The sequence below is a fragment of the Dama dama genome, chromosome 19, assembly GCF_033118175.1.
Source record: "Dama dama isolate Ldn47 chromosome 19, ASM3311817v1, whole genome shotgun sequence".
Classification (NCBI taxonomy): Eukaryota; Metazoa; Chordata; class Mammalia; order Artiodactyla; family Cervidae; genus Dama; species Dama dama.
Window position 1 is genome coordinate 64,262,280 of NC_083699.1, and position 19,785 is coordinate 64,282,064.

At 39.3% G+C, this 19,785-nt stretch overlaps 1 protein-coding gene across 1 annotated transcript in view; it reads left to right on the plus strand.

The window, feature by feature from the left end:
* The window catches only part of TBC1D5 (TBC1 domain family member 5), a 567,048-nt gene that overhangs the window by 284,200 nt on the left and 263,063 nt on the right, over window positions 1–19,785 (plus strand). Inside the window, exons 6-9 of the mRNA XM_061167253.1 lie at window positions 15,423–15,531; window positions 16,995–17,084; window positions 17,180–17,254; window positions 18,313–18,380. Coding sequence (XP_061023236.1) covers window positions 15,423–15,531; window positions 16,995–17,084; window positions 17,180–17,254; window positions 18,313–18,380 — 342 coding nt within the window. The remainder of the gene's footprint in view (window positions 1–15,422; window positions 15,532–16,994; window positions 17,085–17,179; window positions 17,255–18,312; window positions 18,381–19,785) is intronic.

The window sequence follows — 19,785 nt, forward strand, 5'->3', positions numbered from 1 at the left end:
CAACAGAATTGTCTGTAAAGTTCAAAAATGAAAATAATTTTTCCATTACTATCAGCTCTTTGAAGCAAGTAGAAATAAGTTATTAGAAAAATGTGAATATTTCAACCCTCAAATATCCTTTAGCCCTACACATTTACCTTTGTATTTAGACCATCTCAGAAATCCTGACCTTTTGTCACATATAATTCTGTCAACCTAGTACCAGGATACTCAAGCTATATGTGCTTGTGTCTGGGATGACAGTTGGCGTTAATTTGTTACCTGTAGAATGGACGTTATAATGTCTGATCTGCTTCTCTCTCATAACTGTTTTAAAGGTTGAGATAGAATTACATAAGATAAAGCCTTTGGAAAATCTGAATGCACAGCTGTGGATTACTGTTATCCATTTATTCTGCTTACCTCAGGTGAATTGCCAACTCTGCACCCTAGTCTTCACTTAAGCTTCCATGTGTGTACCCCTTTATGGCGTATGATGGGGTTGTACCAGCTTTTGAATTCAGTCTTGGTCACCTAGGTCTATATTCTCTCTGTTATTTGTTTATATCATTGTGGTCTTAGATTGTCAGTTGTAAGAGGGCATAGCCTCTTATTTTGTTGTGGTGGTTTTGTTTTCTGTTTGTTAATATTATGGCAACATAGTGTGTTGGTTCATATCCTGACTCCACATGGAAACTTTGGACACGCCTTAGTCTCAGTTTCCTCACCTTGAATATGGGAATAATAAAATACATTTATTACAAGGAGTTAATGGGTTGTTCTTATGTGGCTAACGCTGAATCAGTATTAACTGCTTCTGTCTTCCAGTCCACGTCATCCTCATCATTGTCATCATTATTAATCATCTGGAATTGTAGAAGATTTTTACAGTGTGCTTATAAATATATAGAGACACCACAAGGAAGATTTAAAAACAGTTATGTCCTACAGGAAAGTAACTGTGTGCTGCATGCTAAGTTGCTTTAGTCGCGTCCGACTCTTTGCAGCCCCATGGACTGCAGCCTGCCAGGCTCCTCTGTCCATGGGATTTCTCAGGCAAGAGTACTGGAGTGGGTTGCCACGCTCTCCTACAGGGGACCTTCACAACGCAGGGATCGAACTGTGCCTCTTTCCTGCCCAGTGTTGGGAGGCGGGCTCTTTACCACTAGTGCCACCTGGGAAGCCCAGAAAGGGGCTGAGAGCAAGCTAAACCCGAGGCTCGGTAGTCTGTCTCGGATGCATAGTCCACGTTGGCGTTGTGTGACAAGCTTGTACACATAGTGGAGATAAAAGGAAGCTGTTTTATTATGAATATTTAAGTTCTGGGTTAGGTTTTTGAAATTTTGACAGATGTGAAATTTGCAATCAGTGGGCCCTAACTACAGCCCTATGCGCCTCATGTGCACAGGTTTGTTTTCAGAGGTGAGATTTCACTTTGGATTTGTGTCTCTAGTGGTTTTGCCTCATTGATTCAGATAGCATCGGCTGCATTTAACTCCTAAGGCACCAGTAGGGTGATTTTATGATGATTGGGTAATAGACTAAATCTTCATTTTGGAAGTTTCTGTTAACATTTGTTTATATCCCAAATAGTCTGTAGATGATGTGGTAAAATGGAAAGATTAGAAGAATTGAGAAGATATTACTGCTTTAAGGAGTGTATCCTGTGCTTTTTAAAGGCCACTGTTAACATCTTCTGTTAGATTAAATAAGCTTTCTCTGTTTCTTATTTCACCATTAAAACTGAGGAACCCTTGCTCGGTGTGAAAGCAGAGAAGTGGTTTGCATTCGACTCAGTGGCTGCGGCCCGGGGCCACATGGTGGGGGCGTCCTCCCACACCCCCTTCCCCTTCCCAAGGGCAGCTGACCTTCTCCTCTCCAAAGAGGCGAGCCCCTTGCCAGCGCATATGACTACAGACTATTACATTAATCTGTTTAGCTGTAGTACCAGCTGCTTGCATGTTTTTAATTATCTTATTAGATGGTATAACAGTGACCTATGAAATAAATTGAAGGTGAACATTTTTAAGTTTTCCCTTTTTTACTCTATGTTTCTAAGTATCTTTATTGATCAAATTATGGTATTCTGTAAAAGTACATTGAAAGTGTATATGGTTTTTGAATCAATGTAATGCTCTTTAAAGTATAGTATTATAATTACCAGTATAAAAGTAACTTCATTTTTGCCTCATTTTTTATAAGATTTAGGTTGTGTTTATGTGGCCACAAATTCATGTGAAAATTCATGTGAGTTTCTCTGAGAAACTCAAAATATTGCTTAGATTTCAGATAACATCTTGGCATTGTATAAATGGCATAAGATAGAATATAAATAATTGTAGATTATTTTAAAATAAATTTGTCTATTTAACTCTGATTTTTTAAAATTCTTTGTAGTCAGTGGTAGATCATCTAGCTGACCCTAATTATTTTTACAATTTAATTTCACATGGTACTATTTCTGAGTGTATTTTCCCAAGCTGCACTGTTAGAAAAAAATGTATCATCTTCTGGATTTTGACAATTGGATACTTTTCAAATAATACTTAAATAGAATGTTGACTCCAAAAGACGCAGTTCAAAATAATAATGACCAGTGATTATTCAGTTATAGGCAATCAATAAAAATTGTAATAACTTAGTCAGAAGCTCTGATGTTTAATTAAAAAGCAGGTAGTTGGATGCAAAAAGGGACTGCAAAATACTTATGTGTGTCATTTGAACTAGCAGATCCTACAGCTGGCATGATGCAGTGACTTGAGCCTTGAAAAATTTATAGTCTTTGAATACTTACAGACTACACATTATTTGTTTTCTTAATTAAGAAATATTCAGACTTTTTGGCTTCCGTAGTTTTTTCCCTCTAAAGAAAGATTAAGTTTCATATTTCAAAAGGACTTTTGGTAAATAAGGGAAAATTTTCCTGTTTATATATTTTATTTTCTTTTTAAGGAAGGAAAATGAAAAGCCACTTGGGGCTGAAGTACTGGCGTATTATTTCTTGATATTGACTAGAGCTGCCAAAGTTGCCTCCTTTTCTCAATATGGTATTTTCTCTAGCTCCTAGAGTCAAAGTTAAAAGTTTAAGTGGGTTAATATTTTTTTTAATTGGTGTAAGTTGGTTAAAAGTTTTTTAAAAAAATATAGTTGATTCAATGTTTTGAATTTAGAAGTTGTCTTTTTCTGAATAAGTAAAGAAAACATTAATTTGAACTTTCTTTAGTCATTGAGGAAATTTTAAAAATTAAACTTAAGGTTTTATTGCAAAGACATTTATGTGTCCTATTTACATGTGATTAATAATTTGAAAGGATGTGGGAAGTATCCTTACATCATTTACATTTATTTTTGGTATAGTATCTCTCCCCCATTTGTATGTAAGAGGGTCATATGTCTCTTGAAATGGAAGTGAAGCAGTGACTCAAAATGTTAGAAATAATAGGGCAAAAGCATGCTTTGGATTTAAAATTAGAAGTGTGGGTTATGGTTATACTCTTGGAATGATATAAATTTGTTAATCCATTATTTTTAGGAGTATGGAATTTCAGAAACATATTGTTTTTACAGAAGCATAATTGTGAAAGTTACACTGTATTAATTTGGGCTGTTACAACAAAATACCAGAGGCTGGGTAGCTTATAAACAATATAAATTTATTTCTCACAGTTTAGAGGCTGGAAAGTTCAAGATTAAGATGTTGGTAGATGTGGTGTTTGATGGAGACCACTTCGGGTTCATAGATGAAATCTTTTCACTGTGTTCTCGCATGGCTGTAGGGGCAAGAAAGTTCTCTGAGAGCCTCTTTTGTGAAGGGCAGTAATACCATTCATCAGGGCTCAGCCCTGAGGACAGTCGCCTCCCAAAGACACCAGCTCCGAACACCATCACAACTGGCGTCAGAATTCAAAGTATGAACTTGCGGGGGCCACATGCAGTCCATAACATTATACTAAGAGGAGACCAAACTGAACTCCTGTCCCCTTCCTTCACTCACTCATCTTACGTTCCTAAGGCCTTACCATTTTATTTATTTTTCCAGGACGTAGGCTAATAAATAGATAAGAGAAGAGGGTCTGGACTGAGGGGTTCTTTCCTGATTCTTAGAACACTGCTTTCCTCACTTTGACGTTATTCCTGTCTTTTGTTGAGAATCTATATAATCATATGACACCGACTCTTGAAGTTCTTATGAATAAATGCATAATTTAGGGAAACAAGTTGGAAAAAGCACACAGGTAGAAATAAGACAGACTGAAGTTTGCCTCTCAGCTCCAGCACCTCCTGATTGTATGGGCTTAAGCAAGGCCGTCAAGCTCCCTGCTTCCTGGTGCTTCATCTGTGAAGCTGAGTGTTAGCACCGCCTCTGTCATGGAGCCGTGTGCGGCTGGACCCACTGCTTGACACACAGTGAGTGACCGTGCCAGTTTCTTTCTTTCGTCTCCCTTTTCTAAAATTTCCTTTCAGTTTTAACCAAATTTTTCACCTAACAAAGTTGGCCTTCATTTCAGAAAAGTGTTTTTTAAATTCTATATAGTTCTATATAGTGAAAAAATATATATTATATATAAAATTCTATATAGTTCTATAAAGTGAAAGTCGCTCAGTCGTGTCCGACTCTTTGTGGCCCCATGGACTACACAGTCCATGGAATTCTCCAGGCCAGAGTACTGGAGTGGGGAGCCTTTTCCTTCTCCAGGAGATCTTCCCAACCCAGGGATCAAACCCAGGTCTCTCCTGCATTGCAGGCAGATTCTTCACCAGCTGGGCCACAAGGGAAGCCCCGTATAGTTCTATAGTGGCAATAAATGAGTATTTAAGGATAATGTCTATAGTTATCTGTAAAAGGTCACATTTATAGATATCTACAGTTATCTATAGATTATAGAGGAAGAATATTTAGAAAACCAATACTTATATTTAGCCTAACATTATCAAATGTTCTCAATTCTTCTTTTCATATGTGCTCAAGTAGCACTGTAACACAGTTAACTGATAATTTCAGAGAGTACAAAATTAATCATTTTATTTTCTGGAAACCAAAATCAGAATATTACCTTTAATTCTTATCTCCATAATGGAGCCACATTTGAGAGAAGAAGAAAAAAAATCACATTTTAATGATGAGTATATCCTCTTCAAGCAGCTTTATTATTTTTTACGGCTGTGGAACTGGTCAGTAGCGCCATTTCTCTCTAACATATGATCTGTCTGAACTAATCGTTGATCACGTGAGGCTCTGAAAATAGGTAACCTTTCACTTAAATTACTAACTGGTTTGTTTGCATTTATAACTTCAGATTAATATAACCCAAAGTGACTTGATTATACATGTTAACAGTTTGAGTTCCTTTCATTCAGAAGCCCCTTCAAGCCCTTTTTATTGTCTGTAGCCAGGCTTTGGGGAATTTTTTTTTTTTTGTCATATTTGTTTATTTACAAAGTCAGCTGCAGGCTCCAATCATCCAAGGCAGTGTAAATGTTTATCTTTGAAAAGACAGGCATACATTTGAAATATGGCAGTAAGCTGCTCTGAGTCAGCCTCACTGTGAGTCCTGTCCCCTGGAAGCACTTCAGTTTCCTCCTGGGTTCCTGGTGGAAATGCCCCGTCAGCCCCACTGCCACCATCTGTAATGTGTATTAGCACACTGCACTTTTTGGGGATGGGGTGAGTCAATAAAATATTTGATTGATAATATTGAACTGTGTTACTGAACTCATAACTTGAGAAAATAATGTATAGAATTAGGGTTTAAAAGTGAAAAGTTACAAATATTTTTAAACATTCTACAAATAGCTTTCTTATATCCTTATTGATATGTTATGTGATTAGTTCATTATACTGCTTAATTTCTGATGTTTGAGTTGATGGACAGTTTCTAAGTCTCAAAGATATAGTTTAAAGATGAAATTTACAGAGAATATTTTAATAAAAATTAATATTTAACATTTCTGTCTTTTATGTATCAGATTACCTTGCCTTTTGAGGGAAATTGGCAGTGATTAATAATCCTATTTTTATTATTACTCCAGAGTCTTCACAAGTGCTTTCCTGATGTGTGTGTGTGTGAAAGTTTGTTGTTGTTCAGTGTGAGAGCTAAATATCTTCAGTCATTCTGCAGTTCGTTATTCTCTACCCATTAGAGGCCTGCCAGTGAGCTAGAACCAGAGAGGGACACAGAGCCTGCTGTGGTGCAGTCACCATCTAGGCTGGGAGGCAGGCTTGCAAGAGCTAGCGTGGATGAAGACTGGTGTAACAAGGGCAGGCGTTTTACCAAGAACTGGGGGAATGCCGGGTGGCTAGTTACTGGTGAGTGTCGAGTGGTTAGGAGGAAGGTGTGTTTGCTAGACATAATAGAGGAACGGGAGTTTTCCATGAGGTGAACAATATGACCAAAGACAGTCTTTATTTTCTGTTCTAGCAATGCATTCTTTAGGGGTTTGGGGCACTCAGAATGGGTAGATTCGATTGACCTTATGTTTGTCAGTGACAGTCTTTTACAGCGTGGGCATTTACATAGAACTGTTTCATTGCGGTGATATTTTTACTTTGCAGGAACTGTTACTTTGACAGTACTGAAGTTTTAGATTTCAGTGTATCCCAGATGTTTGATATATCTAAATCAATGACCAGAAGTTTTAACTGGGAGTTGAAAATGTGACTCTTGCACAAAGTTACATGAAATAGTTGATACTGATATAATTGAGAATGAATATTATGTGCCTAGAAGTAAAGGAGAAGTCAGTAAACCTACTGTGCACTAGAAACTGGCCATTTGAAATGTGAAAGATATCCTAGTTTCATCCCAACACAAAGGCCTTGTTCTCATTCCGTGATGGTAGAGGCCCTCTTCTGAGATAGATGTAGAAGTGGTTTAGTCTGGTTGACGTATTCTCAAGGAGTTTCAGAGCCTGTGTTTCCACTTCCTTGTTGAATGTTAGGAAAGTAATTTGGATGACACGCCCAAGTCTCTGAGCCCGTGGGAAACACCACAGGGTGGTTGGACACCACCTCTGCACTCTCCCTCCAGTCCCTAACCTGCCTCTGGGTCTTGGGGCTCCCTCGAGTGGCAGAGCCCACTGTCAGGGAGCCAGACCCAGCGCTCCGCGGTTTGGATTTCATTCAGCTACAGGAATACATGTATAGTCTCCAGAGGAACTCCTTCAGTTTGCATGCTCACCCGCCCTCACCTCATGGCAGGTCCACCCCAGAGCCTGCATCTCTCCTTTGTATTCTCTTTGTAAGTTGAGCAGGGACCAGTTTTCTTTTTACCTGAGGGATTTGGGAGAGGGTGGGTGGAGCAGGATAAGTAAAGCCGAGGGGCCTGTGTGGCATTTTCTGCTCCCAATCCATGTTTCACCCTAAGCTTCTGGTGGAGCTTTCTCCCTAGGGAAGCAACGCATTTACCTGCCTCTGTATCGCTAGGTACCATTCCTAATTGTGGTATTTTTTAAAGTTCTGTAGAAAACAAATGAAAATTTTCTTCTGGTGCTGATTTTCAGTCTTACAGTAGCATTTCACAACAACTTTATGAAAATATTGCACTTGTTCATTATGTGGTCATATAATTAATTTTTTTGTGGCATTCATTTGGAAATGCCTGAGTTAGCGAGTATACATATTAACAGAATAGCAACTAGCAAAGTAACAAAAGGTCTTTTGTGAAGTGAAGACTAGATTTGGGTTCTTTTGAAGTATATGAACTTTCAAATAACATAAAACTTCAGCAGTAGCGAATACATCTGCACATCAACACGGGACTATTTCTGAAGCATAGTTTACTTTGGGCAAGAAGGCCATGAGAAAGCCGCTCATCTTCCACTGATGGGGAGCAGCGTGCAGACTGGAACCAGGTCTCACAGCCTGATTCCTTCACTTCAGTGTCTGCCGATGTCCAGTGTTAAAAACAGCGATCATCTCTCTTCTTTGGAAATGCAGCAACTTGTCATTTATTTAGAGGTCAGATTTCTAATAGCTTCACCCAAGGAAGATGTAATCAGAAACTTAGGAACGGGAAGAAAACGATGGAATAGAAAGGAGTTTTTTCACTTAGATAGAGTTAGTCACAGGGAAGTCCTTCCTGTTCTTAATCTGCTTCCATTTACCTAATTTCTCATTTTTTTTAATTAAAAAAGGCTAATACAATTTATGTTGTTGAAATAGGCTAGAGTGTATGACAGTTCAAAGTCTAGTTTGTTGTCTTTGTTTTAGAAAAGACAAACTGAGCAAGTGACAGAGGGGTGCAAATTTAGGATTTCTAAAGGCTAACATCATTTTACAAATCAGTAGCTGATCCCCTGACAATCGTGGCTATGAGAGAAATGCCACTAAAAATGGAATGGAAAACTCCAAAAGCCAAGCAGTGTCGAGTTAGTTAGTGTAGAAGCAAATGGCCGTCCATTATCCAAATGTATATAACATCTGGACAAACATTTCTTTAAGTTTTCGAAATGTTTTGACACCCTCAACATTTTTGAGTTGAGAAAAGAAAAATCACTTACATGGCATACCTTGGCCTTTCATCATGTTGGGTAAATTAGGTATGCAGACATGATTTGTTTCTTTTTTTTTCTTTTTATCTATTGGTAAGTCATGTTTTCTAGTTTTCTTCACCCTTGAGTGGGATTATTTCCTTTACCAGGGGCCCATGTAAAGTTGTTTTCCCAGGTATGTTCGTCTAACAAATCAGAAAGCACACAGTAACCTTAAACTAAAGTTTATTTGATCACATGGGCCATTGATTTTCATTTTAAATGATCATTTCCTAGATCTTGGAGCCAGTCTCTTGCTGAGTATGGTTATATTATGCTCATAGTTCAAATCTTGGGTCTGATTCTTTCCAGTATCACTAATTTTTAGTAACTTATAGATGGACCATAGATGTCATCATAAACTTTACTGTCATTCTACCTCTTCCATGTGTTGGGGGGCACATCACGTGTTTGCGTGAGTGAAGTGGGAGGAAGCAAGAACAGAGGGTGGTGTGGAGACAGAAGCACAGGCAGTGAGAGACAGTGAGCTGAGAGGCAAAAAAGGAAAAAACAAACTTTTACATGTGTGATCTGATTTTACTTGGAGTGACTTTTACTGTGTGTTACCTCTTTTACAGAATCATCTTGATTTTTTGAAACCATTTGTCTTGTCTGACTTCTAAGGTATTTCTGTCTTCTTTCCGCAACAACACTATATAAGTGTGTATCATATGCATATTTATCTTTATATCCCTTGAACCTTTATATTTGTTACTTTACAAAATGAAACGTATGTATGATTATCATCCTAAAGCACTTTGCTTTTCACTGTCCAATACAGGAACCACTAGTTGTGTGGGGCTGTTTAAGTTTAGGTTTAAATTAATTAAAATAAGGTATATCATTGTTCAGTTGCACTAGCCATATTTCACCTGCTTAGTAGAGTATTATATCTGACAGTCCAAAACTGTTGCTAACTCAGTTCTTCATTATCTACCGTGTGGATATTGAGTTGGAGGCTCAAACTTTCTTGATTAACAGTTAAATCCAAAACCGAATCAAAGCATGATTGTAAATTGATTTTAATGGACTGCCTTACCCTGAACTGTCTGCTACTTTTGTTTCAATGGAGCCTCATCACATGAGAACATTTTTCACCTAGAAATATGAAGAAATCCATTTTAGGCTTGTGAGTAATTGTGAGTTGTTTTTATATGTATTTATATATGTATAAGTAATATGCCCTGATGTTTCATTATGAAGGGGGAAAAAAGCTTTAAATAAAAGTAAGTTTTTAAAAATTCCTGATATAGGAAGCAAAAAAGCCAGTACAATTTCTAATTGCCTTTTAGAGTCTCTGAGTTCCCTCATTACCTGTGATTTAAGCTAAAAATGAGGTAATTACAGATAACATCAGTGTTTATCTGGTTGATCTCGACACCTGCAGTCCTAACGTAGCTTACCCAGATCTGGGGCCACACTTATAGTCTGATGCTGACATTCCTAATTTACGCTTCTCCCATTTCCTTTGATTTTTAAGTTAGATGTTCCTTATTCTATTTCAATAGTATTTTAAAAGCCATAGCTTTAAAATGTTACAAAGACACATACTTTTATATGTGGATATTGGAGTCATGGTATAGTCCTTTAATTAAGAGAAATCTTTCCCTAACATATTTCTATGCAGATTGAAAATTTGACTGTGTCCTTCTTCCCTTTGCATTTGATAAAGCAAATATGACCGTAATTAATATGGCAGTCTTTCCACATATTGGCATGCACTTTAGGATAGTAAAATTATAGAAACCATTTCACATCAGGTGCAGTTTTCTTACCTGTGGATTCGCACCTTCAGATATTCTGCCCATCTAACTCGGATCTTGTCCAGTTTAAAGATCACCTTTCCTTGGCCTGGCCTTTAGTCCTGCCGTTACTTGGTCAGACCTCAGAGACGAGACGACCATGGTTGACTAGCCATCGCTGAGAGCCCCTGTACCACCCTCCCCCTTATCACAACCCCACTTCTCTGCGACAATGTCTCAGCCTTCCCTGTGGTGACAGCCCTTCTCTGTTCCACTGAGCAGCTTCATTATCTGTAGGAGCCAAAGCCGTGCCTCTTAACCAAGTGATCGGAGGCCCTCAGTACGAGCCTGTGGGTCGTCTAGGACCTCTCCTCACTTACTGTAGATGTCGGGGTTTCTTGTGTTAGCTCCACAGAGACATTGTTCCTTGTCTAACGAAAACCAAACAATGGGGTAAAACCATTATGTGAAATATACAATAGAGGTTTTTTTTTTCTGTGTATCTTCATTTGGGAGAGCAATTCAGAAATTTTTTTATTTCAAAATTGCCATGTCATTTATGCATGCTTCAGGTTACAGAAGTATTTAAACAGTTAAATGTAGAAGGTGCTAACCAGTTTCATACTCATTGTATGTGCATATCTTGGGAAGTATATTAAGAGATCTTATTTTCTTGGGCTCCAAAATCACTGTGGACGTTGACTGCAGCAATGAAATTAAAAGACGCCTGCTCCTTGGAAGGAAAGCTATGACAAACCTAGACAGCATATTAAAAAGCAGAGACATTACTTGGCTGACACAGGTCCGTCTAGTCAAAGCTATGGCTTTTCCAGTAGTCATGTATGGATGTGAGAGTTGGACCATAAAGAAGACTGAGCACTGAAGAATTGATGCTTTCAAACTGTGTGTGGTGCTGGAGAAGGCTCCTGAGAGCCTGAGCTCCTTACTGAAGATGTTTTCAGGGACCCGGTGCCTGCACTGCAGAGGCATCGCCGTGAGGTGGCCCCAGGCCATGTTTATGAGAGGTTTCAAGGGCCTGGTCTCTAATCTGTTCCATTTGAGGCAGTTAGGTACCTGAATGTCCCCTGTGTTGTTAACCACTCACAGCGTCTGTTGACGTACCTTCTCAGTCCAACTGGTGAAAACGTATCTCTATACTTTTGGACCTCATGTTCAAAACCTGAAACTGTAAGGAAGGAAATACAAGACACATCCCTGTCCTGCCCTCTTAGGGGCCATTTTTGTCCTTTGATGTGTGGAGAGCCATGCTTCCCTTTGCTGTTGTCACCCCCGTCATTCAGGAAGACCTTTCCCACATTCTCATTCTTTCTCTCTCATGACAACTTACTTTCTCTGGGACTCAGTTTTGTCATTCATAAAGAGAGGTTAAAAATACTCAGGAGGGTTGTTGGAGAGGTTAAAAGTGATTTACCCAAAATATCACATATCATAACATGAATGGATTTTTTTTTTTTTTTTTTTAGCATTTTGAGAGCATCATTGCTAGATTTTTGCTGCGACAGACTATATAGTTTTATGTAAGACAAAGTTAACAACTATCTCGTCTTTACTCTTGTTAATTAAACGGAAAAACCCCACCGCTGACTCCTCAGCACTTAATATTCTTTTCCCAGGCTCAGGACTGTTGGCCACCATTCGTATTTGTGATCGGAAAGAACTTTTCTTTTGGTCCAGCTCCCCTCAAAGGACTCAACGTGTCCTCTATACACTGTTCAATCTCTGGCAACCCAGTTTTTGGGGTGGCATTTCAGTGCCTGTGGGGTTACTACTTACCATGTTTTACACTGAGTTTTAATTTTTTGATATAAAATTATTTCTCCCTTCTCTGAACTGCCAGAGTGCTCTGCCTTAATCACATGATTATTGGTTTACACATCCGTCTGCTCCCTTAACTGAATGCTTTTAAAAATACCTCTAAGTGCTAAGTACAGAGTAGGCACTGAATAAATGTGTATTATGTTTACTGTGTATCACAGTTTATTAACGAAATACCATCCCATAGAAGAGAAAGACAATTAATAGATTATTTTGTGGCCTTTATGTGCCTCTGTTGTCAGAGCGCTCCATCAGTTTGAGATTTGTGTCTTAATTAGAACTATAAGTACCTCTGAATAAATTTAAATAATTGTGAATTTTAGAGAGAATGTTTCCATTTCACATGCCTCAGTCTCCTTTTTTTCTTTACCAACACTGTAATCAAGGCACGGGGTCTTATTTGAGCTAACAAATAATTATCCTTCATTACATAAGTGCTGTGTAACTTGACCTTAAAAGGCCGCGGAACCTGACAAGACGGCAGTGGATCTAGCCAGCTGTATCTACTTTCACAGTGTGTTGGTACCTGTGAATAGGAGCTGCTTCTGGAAGAGTCTGGGGGAGTCATTGCCTCATACGTTCCCTCTCTGATCCGGAAAGTACTGTTGCTTTCAGGCCATGGAACTGCATGGTCTCAGACAAATTATTCCATTTGAAATCTGTGTTTTCTCTTCATAGACTATGAGCTATTTAAACAGAAGCATATTTTCTGAGATGTACACCTGTATTGTTATTTGTTCATTTTTTTCCCCATTTTTGACTAAAACTAAAAGCAAAATTTGAACAGTGAGATGTGGGTGATTATGACCAACCTAGACAGCATATTAAAAAGCAGGGACATTACTTTGCCAACAAAGGTCCGTCTGGTCAAGGCTATGGTTTTTCCAGTGGTCATGTATGGATGTGAGAGTTGGACTGTGAAGAAAGCTGAGCACTGAAGAATTGATGCTTTTGAACTGTGGTGTTGGAGAAGACTCTTGAGAGTCCCTTAGACTGCAAGGAGATCCAACCAGTCCATCCTAAAGGAGATCAGTCCTGGGTGTTCATTGGAAGGACTGATGCTGAAGCTGAAACTCCAGTATTTTGGCCACCTCATGCGAAGAGTTGACTCATTGGAAAAGACCCTGATGCTGGGAGGGACTGGGAGCAGGAGGAGAAGGGGACGACAGAGGATGAGATGGTTGGATGGCATCACCGACTCAATGGACATGGGTTTGGGTGGACTTTGGGAGTTGGTGATGGACAGGGAGGCCTGGCGTGCTGCAGTCCATGGGGTCGCAAAGAGTTGGACACGACTGAGAGACTGAACTGAACTGAACTGAATGGGAAATGGATAGTATATTTAAAATATCATAGATAATACAGTAATTTTCAAAAAACCCCAAGAATTGATTTCCTTGAACTTGAAGTGGCTAAGAATTAACTTAAGCATGAAAACAATGTAAAGAGAATCAAGAGGAAATAAATGTTAGGTTTAAATTATATATGAAAAGTTTCAGTGGTTTGAAAATCAAAATAATTAGGTTAAAAATACACACACATGGCAGAGAGCAGTGTCTTTAATGTATGAAACACTTCTCTCTTGGACCAATAAGTCCAAGTAAAAGCAGTGTTATAATTATTAAAAACAATATTGAATTTTTATATGTTATGATATGCTGGGTGCCCTTCTAAGGATTTCTCATATATTTTAATTCTCATAGTAATTATTTGAGGTAGCTGCTATTATTATTACTCCATTTTATAGATGAGGCAACAGAGTCACAGGTTAAGTGAATTTGAGCATGCTTGCACACCTAGTAAATTATGTAGTTTCTGCATGGATGACTTTCTTTTTATCACAGAAACATGGCTCTGATGTCTGTCCTCTTGGCCACTAGCCTATACTGCTTAACATGGGCAAAGGACAAGAAAGGACATTTTAAAAAAGAATAAATAAAATGGCGCCAAATCATGAAAAATTTTCTGTTTCACTAATGATACAGAAGGAAGTAAAACTCTAAATGAAATTTATTCTCTTCTTTAGCTAGGGTGGTGGAAATAAGACCTTTCCATGGAGTGGTGGTAGGAATTTATTTCCCCCAGTGCACGGCTCTGGGGTGAGGCTGGAGTTCTCTGCTCAGGGAATTAGGGGACCATTGCCTCGGCCGCTCTCCTGGAAGGCTGGGTGTGGGAGACGCAGCTTGCTCCGCCGTCAGGGCTCAGCGCGCTCGGCGTGCCGCTGGTTGGGATGCTGGATCTGAGGTCGCCTCGTATGCGGCTTTTCTTTCCGAACACGAGTGGGGCTTGGCCAGGGACAACCACGCGCGGGACACAGAGGATGATCGAGAGGTTTCACGGCTTCCTTTTGAGTTCGTCTTTCTAAAGAGAGTGCCAGGCTTGCAGCTTGGATAATAAATTTTACATTATCAGTTTATCGTGGCACTGTGGAATCTGAGGGAAATTTCATAAAGCTGCACTCAGTAGCCTCAACTGTTGACAAATGATTCTTGAGGTTTAGTTTGGTACAAGATGCAGAGAATGTAGGTCTGCTTCCTTTATTCAAACTCAGTAACTGGTTTGGGACAATTAATTTCCAATTGTTTCCCAGTGGAGCAGATTTACTTGTATATTAATGAGGCACAGGTGTTGGGCCCCTGGTGTCTGCATGCCTGGGAGGCATATTTCAGTTGTTTATCTCCTCAGCCATAGGTATGCAAGGTACTCAAGCTTGCCTTTCACAGTTTTTACAGTGAGCCGTTTTAATTTTTTTGATTTTTTTTCACATTTGCCTGCACCTGTTAAAATTTTAAAACTGTTCGTGTAGAAAGAAGTTGCAAAGATTTCAATAGTAAATAGTACGAAAAATTAAAGGAAATAGTCTTCTATTCTGTTTAACTGCCCAGCCTTATGTGAAAGAGAAGTGAGTTGATTTCATGAGATCTTTCAGGTGAGAAGCCAATATGATCAATCAATGACCCAAATTTTGGTTGTGTATTTTTGGAGCAGGTATATCTTTGTTAGTGTCTAGAGCAGTCATATACTTGTATTAATATTCATTTTTTTCTTGTTGATTCACTGAAATGCACTACCAACATTTAAGAGGCAGTGGAATAGCCTCCATAGACATTATGAATTTCAGTAGCTGGCATAATTATAGCGATCTACATATTCATTAAATCTACAGGAGAACTCTGTCCAAAAAGACAGCCTTGCATTCAGAAACAGACAACTAAATACATATATTTTAAAAGTTGCATCTTTGAGACTTATTTTAAATTGAATTCCTGTAGCACTCCTCTCCAAGCAGAAGAATTTTAACAAAAGGATCCCCATGCTTTGGTTTCTTGCATCTAGGAAAGAATGGGAAGAACTATTTGTAAACAACAATTACTTGGCAACAATAAGGCAGAAGGGGATTAATGGGCAGCTGAGAAGCAGCAGGTTCCGCAGTATTTGCTGGAAGGTAAGAAGAAAATATTTATTTACAGTTTGTGGTTGCAGTCTATCAACACATTACCTGATGCCCTGGAAGATCACCCATGCGGGGGATCACTGAATTTTCCAAGAGACTTCACTCACAAGGTTTTGGCTATCTAGGTTTATCTTTCATAGGACATTTGCTAATAAGGTTGAAGCAAGCGCCTTAGTCCTGGATAGCTGGCGATGGTGCAGGAATCATTTGAAATACCGGTCTTTTCATCCCATTTGATGGTGCGGAACTCAAGCAAAGCCTTCTGGGTCCCTAGAGGCACTTGCAGAAATCCTTGGCGCTGGGCAGGGGGTGGTGGGTGAATGTTTTCAGATCCCTGTTACATCAAGTGCTGTCATGGTCACCTGCCTTTATTTCTTCACAAATAGCAGATGGGAAAGATATTTTCGTATTTTCTGTACTGGAAACACAGTGGAGGGCAGCGAGAAGGAGAAGTGGAGAGAAATTAGGTCAGTGTCCTTCCAGAGGAAGGCCATTGGTCACCCCCTGGGTAATGATGATCTGCAGTGTCTCTTTCATGGCTTGGAAATCTGTCCCTTTTTGTTCTCTCAAAATGAGTCAGTTTAGATTGAGACTCACTTTTTAAATGACTTCTCTTGAAAGTTGTTTAGGGTTCATCTGCATAAATTGAGCAGACGGAGCCTGCAAGTGAAGACAGTAAGGAACACATAATGTATTAGACAGTTTGAAATTTAATAATTTAGGTTTAATAATTAAAATACATTTTTCTTCTGCTCGGTGCTGGCAGTGAAGGCAGGGTCGCGCTGCTCGCATGTTTGTACAGGAGGCTTTGGGCCCCCCCACCCCCCACTCCATGTTGTTTAACTTTTTGAGTCTCCTTCCTTTGCTAAAAATAAACTCAAACCCAGATTTATTTTAATGTTTTTTTAAACTAAATGAAATCAAATTTGTCTTTTTGAGAATGCTTGTTAATTTTGTAAACTGATTGCTACTTGTAAACTGCATTTTCTGCTATAAAAGGAATGATTTCCCTGCTCAGGCTTGTCCTCCAATTGCTCCTGTCTGTCCACTACCTGCTTGTTTGAAGACAGATCTTGGAAGCCTTGACACTGCAATGTGGACCTTGGGCTTGTTAACGCACTCCATCACCCCCCTTAATATAAGAAAGTAGAACAGAGTGTACTTGAACCTTAATTAATTTTCCTTGTTCACTTTTACTGTAAATCTGGATGGGAGATGGATTCCATCTTGTGGTGTATCTTTTGGGATCTTGTTTTCTGGCCTTTGTTCACTTTTGAAATTGTCCAAATTGATATATGTCTTAAATATCCCCACATATAATTGTGAGTTGGAATGGTGATATGAGTGTGAAATACCATGAATGTATTTTCTTCAGTTTTCAAGTGATGCCCTTTAACATAGTTTCGCATATTCTTAGGATTTTTATAAAAGTTTTCCTTTTTTTTTTTTGACAGCTTTTTCTTTGTGTTCTTCCTCAAGATAAAAGTCAGTGGATAAGTAAAATTAAAGAACTAAGAGCATGGTATAGCAGCGTTAAAGAAATAGTAAGTTGTACTTTAAGTAATGTAATTGTTTTCTTAATTAGGCCTTGAAGAGCAGTAGCCTCTGACCTTTGCATGTGTGTTTTCTTTCTTTCCAGCACATCACAAACCCTAGGAAGGTTGTTGGGCAGCAAGACTTGATGATCAATAACCCCCTTTCCCAGGACGAAGGGGTAAAGTCTGTGTTTATTCACGTCTCAGCCGCTCTTGCCCATCAGAGTATGCTTGTGTCTCATTATCTGGCACCATGGAAGCAGTGTCACTACACCAACAGGATGATTCTTTCACCTCCTGCGTTAGTCCACCTAAAGCCGGACGGGCATTAGTCCCTGCTGTGTGCTGACAGTGTCGGGGGAAGCCAGTGGGCTGCTTCTGGAGACGGCACGGTGGAGGGGAGACCCCGGGGCTGTGAGAGCTCAGGGTCAGAGAACCCAGAGGAGGTCACGGCTGGGGCCGGAAAGGCCGCCCTCACAGAGCCCCCTTCTGGCAGAAGTGAGAAGGCTGCACCCAGGAGGTCAGCTCTCTGGAAGGAGACAGCTGTGTGTCCTGACTCTCTGGACAGGGGTTTAAGATCATGAAAAAGATGGGGCCCTCCCCCCTCAGACCCCAGTGAGGATGAGGAGTGATACACTTCAGAGGTGTTGTGTAGCTTCTTCAGTTCCTGTTTCTGTGCTGAAGGACATTTTTTTGTTTCACGTTTTCTGTATAAAATTAACATTTTTTTCCCCTCGTATGTGTAATTATTATAATATAGTCTGTGACTATTAAGCAATTTTTAAAACTTGAAGTTCATATTTTAAGAAATAGATAAAAATCTAAACCAAAGCTTTGTAGAAAACATTACATATCTTTCTGTGTTGGCAATTCAGGTCAGGTTCAAGTGGGGCCAGCTGGCCTGTGGTCCTCCTCTAATTCAGGTAGACCTTTTTGTTGTTGGAAAGGTAGCAGCAGATGTCTAGCAGTAAAAGTATCATTCACTTTAAGTAGATAGTAGAAAATTTTAAATATGCACAGTAATATCACTGGAAAAACTAATGTTAGAATGATTATGTGTCTCTGAGATTAGACCAGATTTTAATAAAACATTTTCCAGTTCCACGTTATCTATCTGCAATGTGAAATCATAACTCAGAGAAGGATAAATTTTAATTATTTGAATCATTAGATTGAGATCATAAAAGTCAAGCAAAGGTGCAGTATTGTTTTAAATAAGTTGCTTTCCTTATTTCAGAGTCTTTGGAACAAATTCTTCCAGGATAAAGAACTTCGGTCAATGATTGAACAAGACGTCAAAAGAACGTATGTAGAACTATTTACGAGTTACCTTCAGTAATTCAGACTGGTGTTACCTCTTTGAAATTTTAGCAAGCTATACAACCTGTAGAGGAGCCTTAGTCGAATGCAGTATTCTACTTGTGTTAATACTTATTTTGGCCAAATTTTGATGATAATAGTTACTTTTTATTCTTAAATTATAGACTTTTGTGTTCCCTTTGTCAAAATAAGTTACATTTATAATATTGGTAATACTAAAATAATATATAAATACTTAAATGTTTAAATCAGTTTTTCAGTTTCCAATGCTTGCTTGAAGTCATGTGCTTCTAATTAAGGTTATATATTGTAGTCTTAATACTGCTTTTGCTAGAAAAAAATTATCTTTTGCTTTATATCTTTGAATCCCTTTCTAATCAAATTACTGTTTAAATGACAGGTATATTTTTACCCCACCCCCTTTAATTCTGTTCCTCTTGACACCATTCAAGTTTGCAAACAACTCCACATTTTCTCAATATTTACTATATGAAGTGGCTCTTTATCTAGCATGTGGTTAATTTCTATAACTTTTATGTATTGGACCTCACTTTTTTGGGGGTTATGTAATGAGGATTGCATGGAATTTGTGTGGGAAGAGCCTGGGGTAAGTTCTAGCAAGGTATGCTCTAATCCTGGACAAAGTAATTTCAACAAAGGTCTTTCCCCCTTAGATGTTCATTTCTGCAAAACAGAGGTTAAGACCGAGCACCTCATGGCATAGTTACAGACTGATGTGTTGTTAATAGTAGTAAATTAGATGCGTCTGCATTTCAGACTGTGCCCATACCAGTCGCGTTCCCTTCCTCACCAGGGTCTGGGATGAGCCAGGTGTATGAGAGTCCCTACCTCCAGGGCCGCCTCCCAGGCTCCCCCGCGCCTCTGCCTGTCTGCCCCACCCCGGTTCAGGTCCTGCTCCGCCGGGCGCACAGACGGGGCGCTGGCTCCAACACTGCTCTCTCTCCAGGCCCCAGACAGAATGGTCAGATGACGGGGACTTGCATTAAGGTCATACTACCGATTTAACACATGAGATTTTCTGCTTTAAAATGGAAATATTTCAGAGGGGTCGTGGGTTCAGAGGGCAGCAGCACATCCATAACTGGCCGTGGTGGCGAGTTGGAGGTGGGAAGTGTGGGGCACTTGGGTGAGTCTGGTTAACGAGGACCAAGCAGTTTCAGGGCAGTTACCTTCCTGAGTTAGGCTGCGGTGCTGGTCTCTCGTCTGAGGTTTCAGAAGGCAGAGTACCATTATTTTGGTTCACAGGAGGCCCTCAGTAAACATTTGTTGCATAAAACAAAAGGATGAATTTCCTTACCCATCGCTTTAGTAACTAGCTGGGTAATCAGTGGTGATGAAACAGGGTTCATAAAAACAAAATACACAGTAT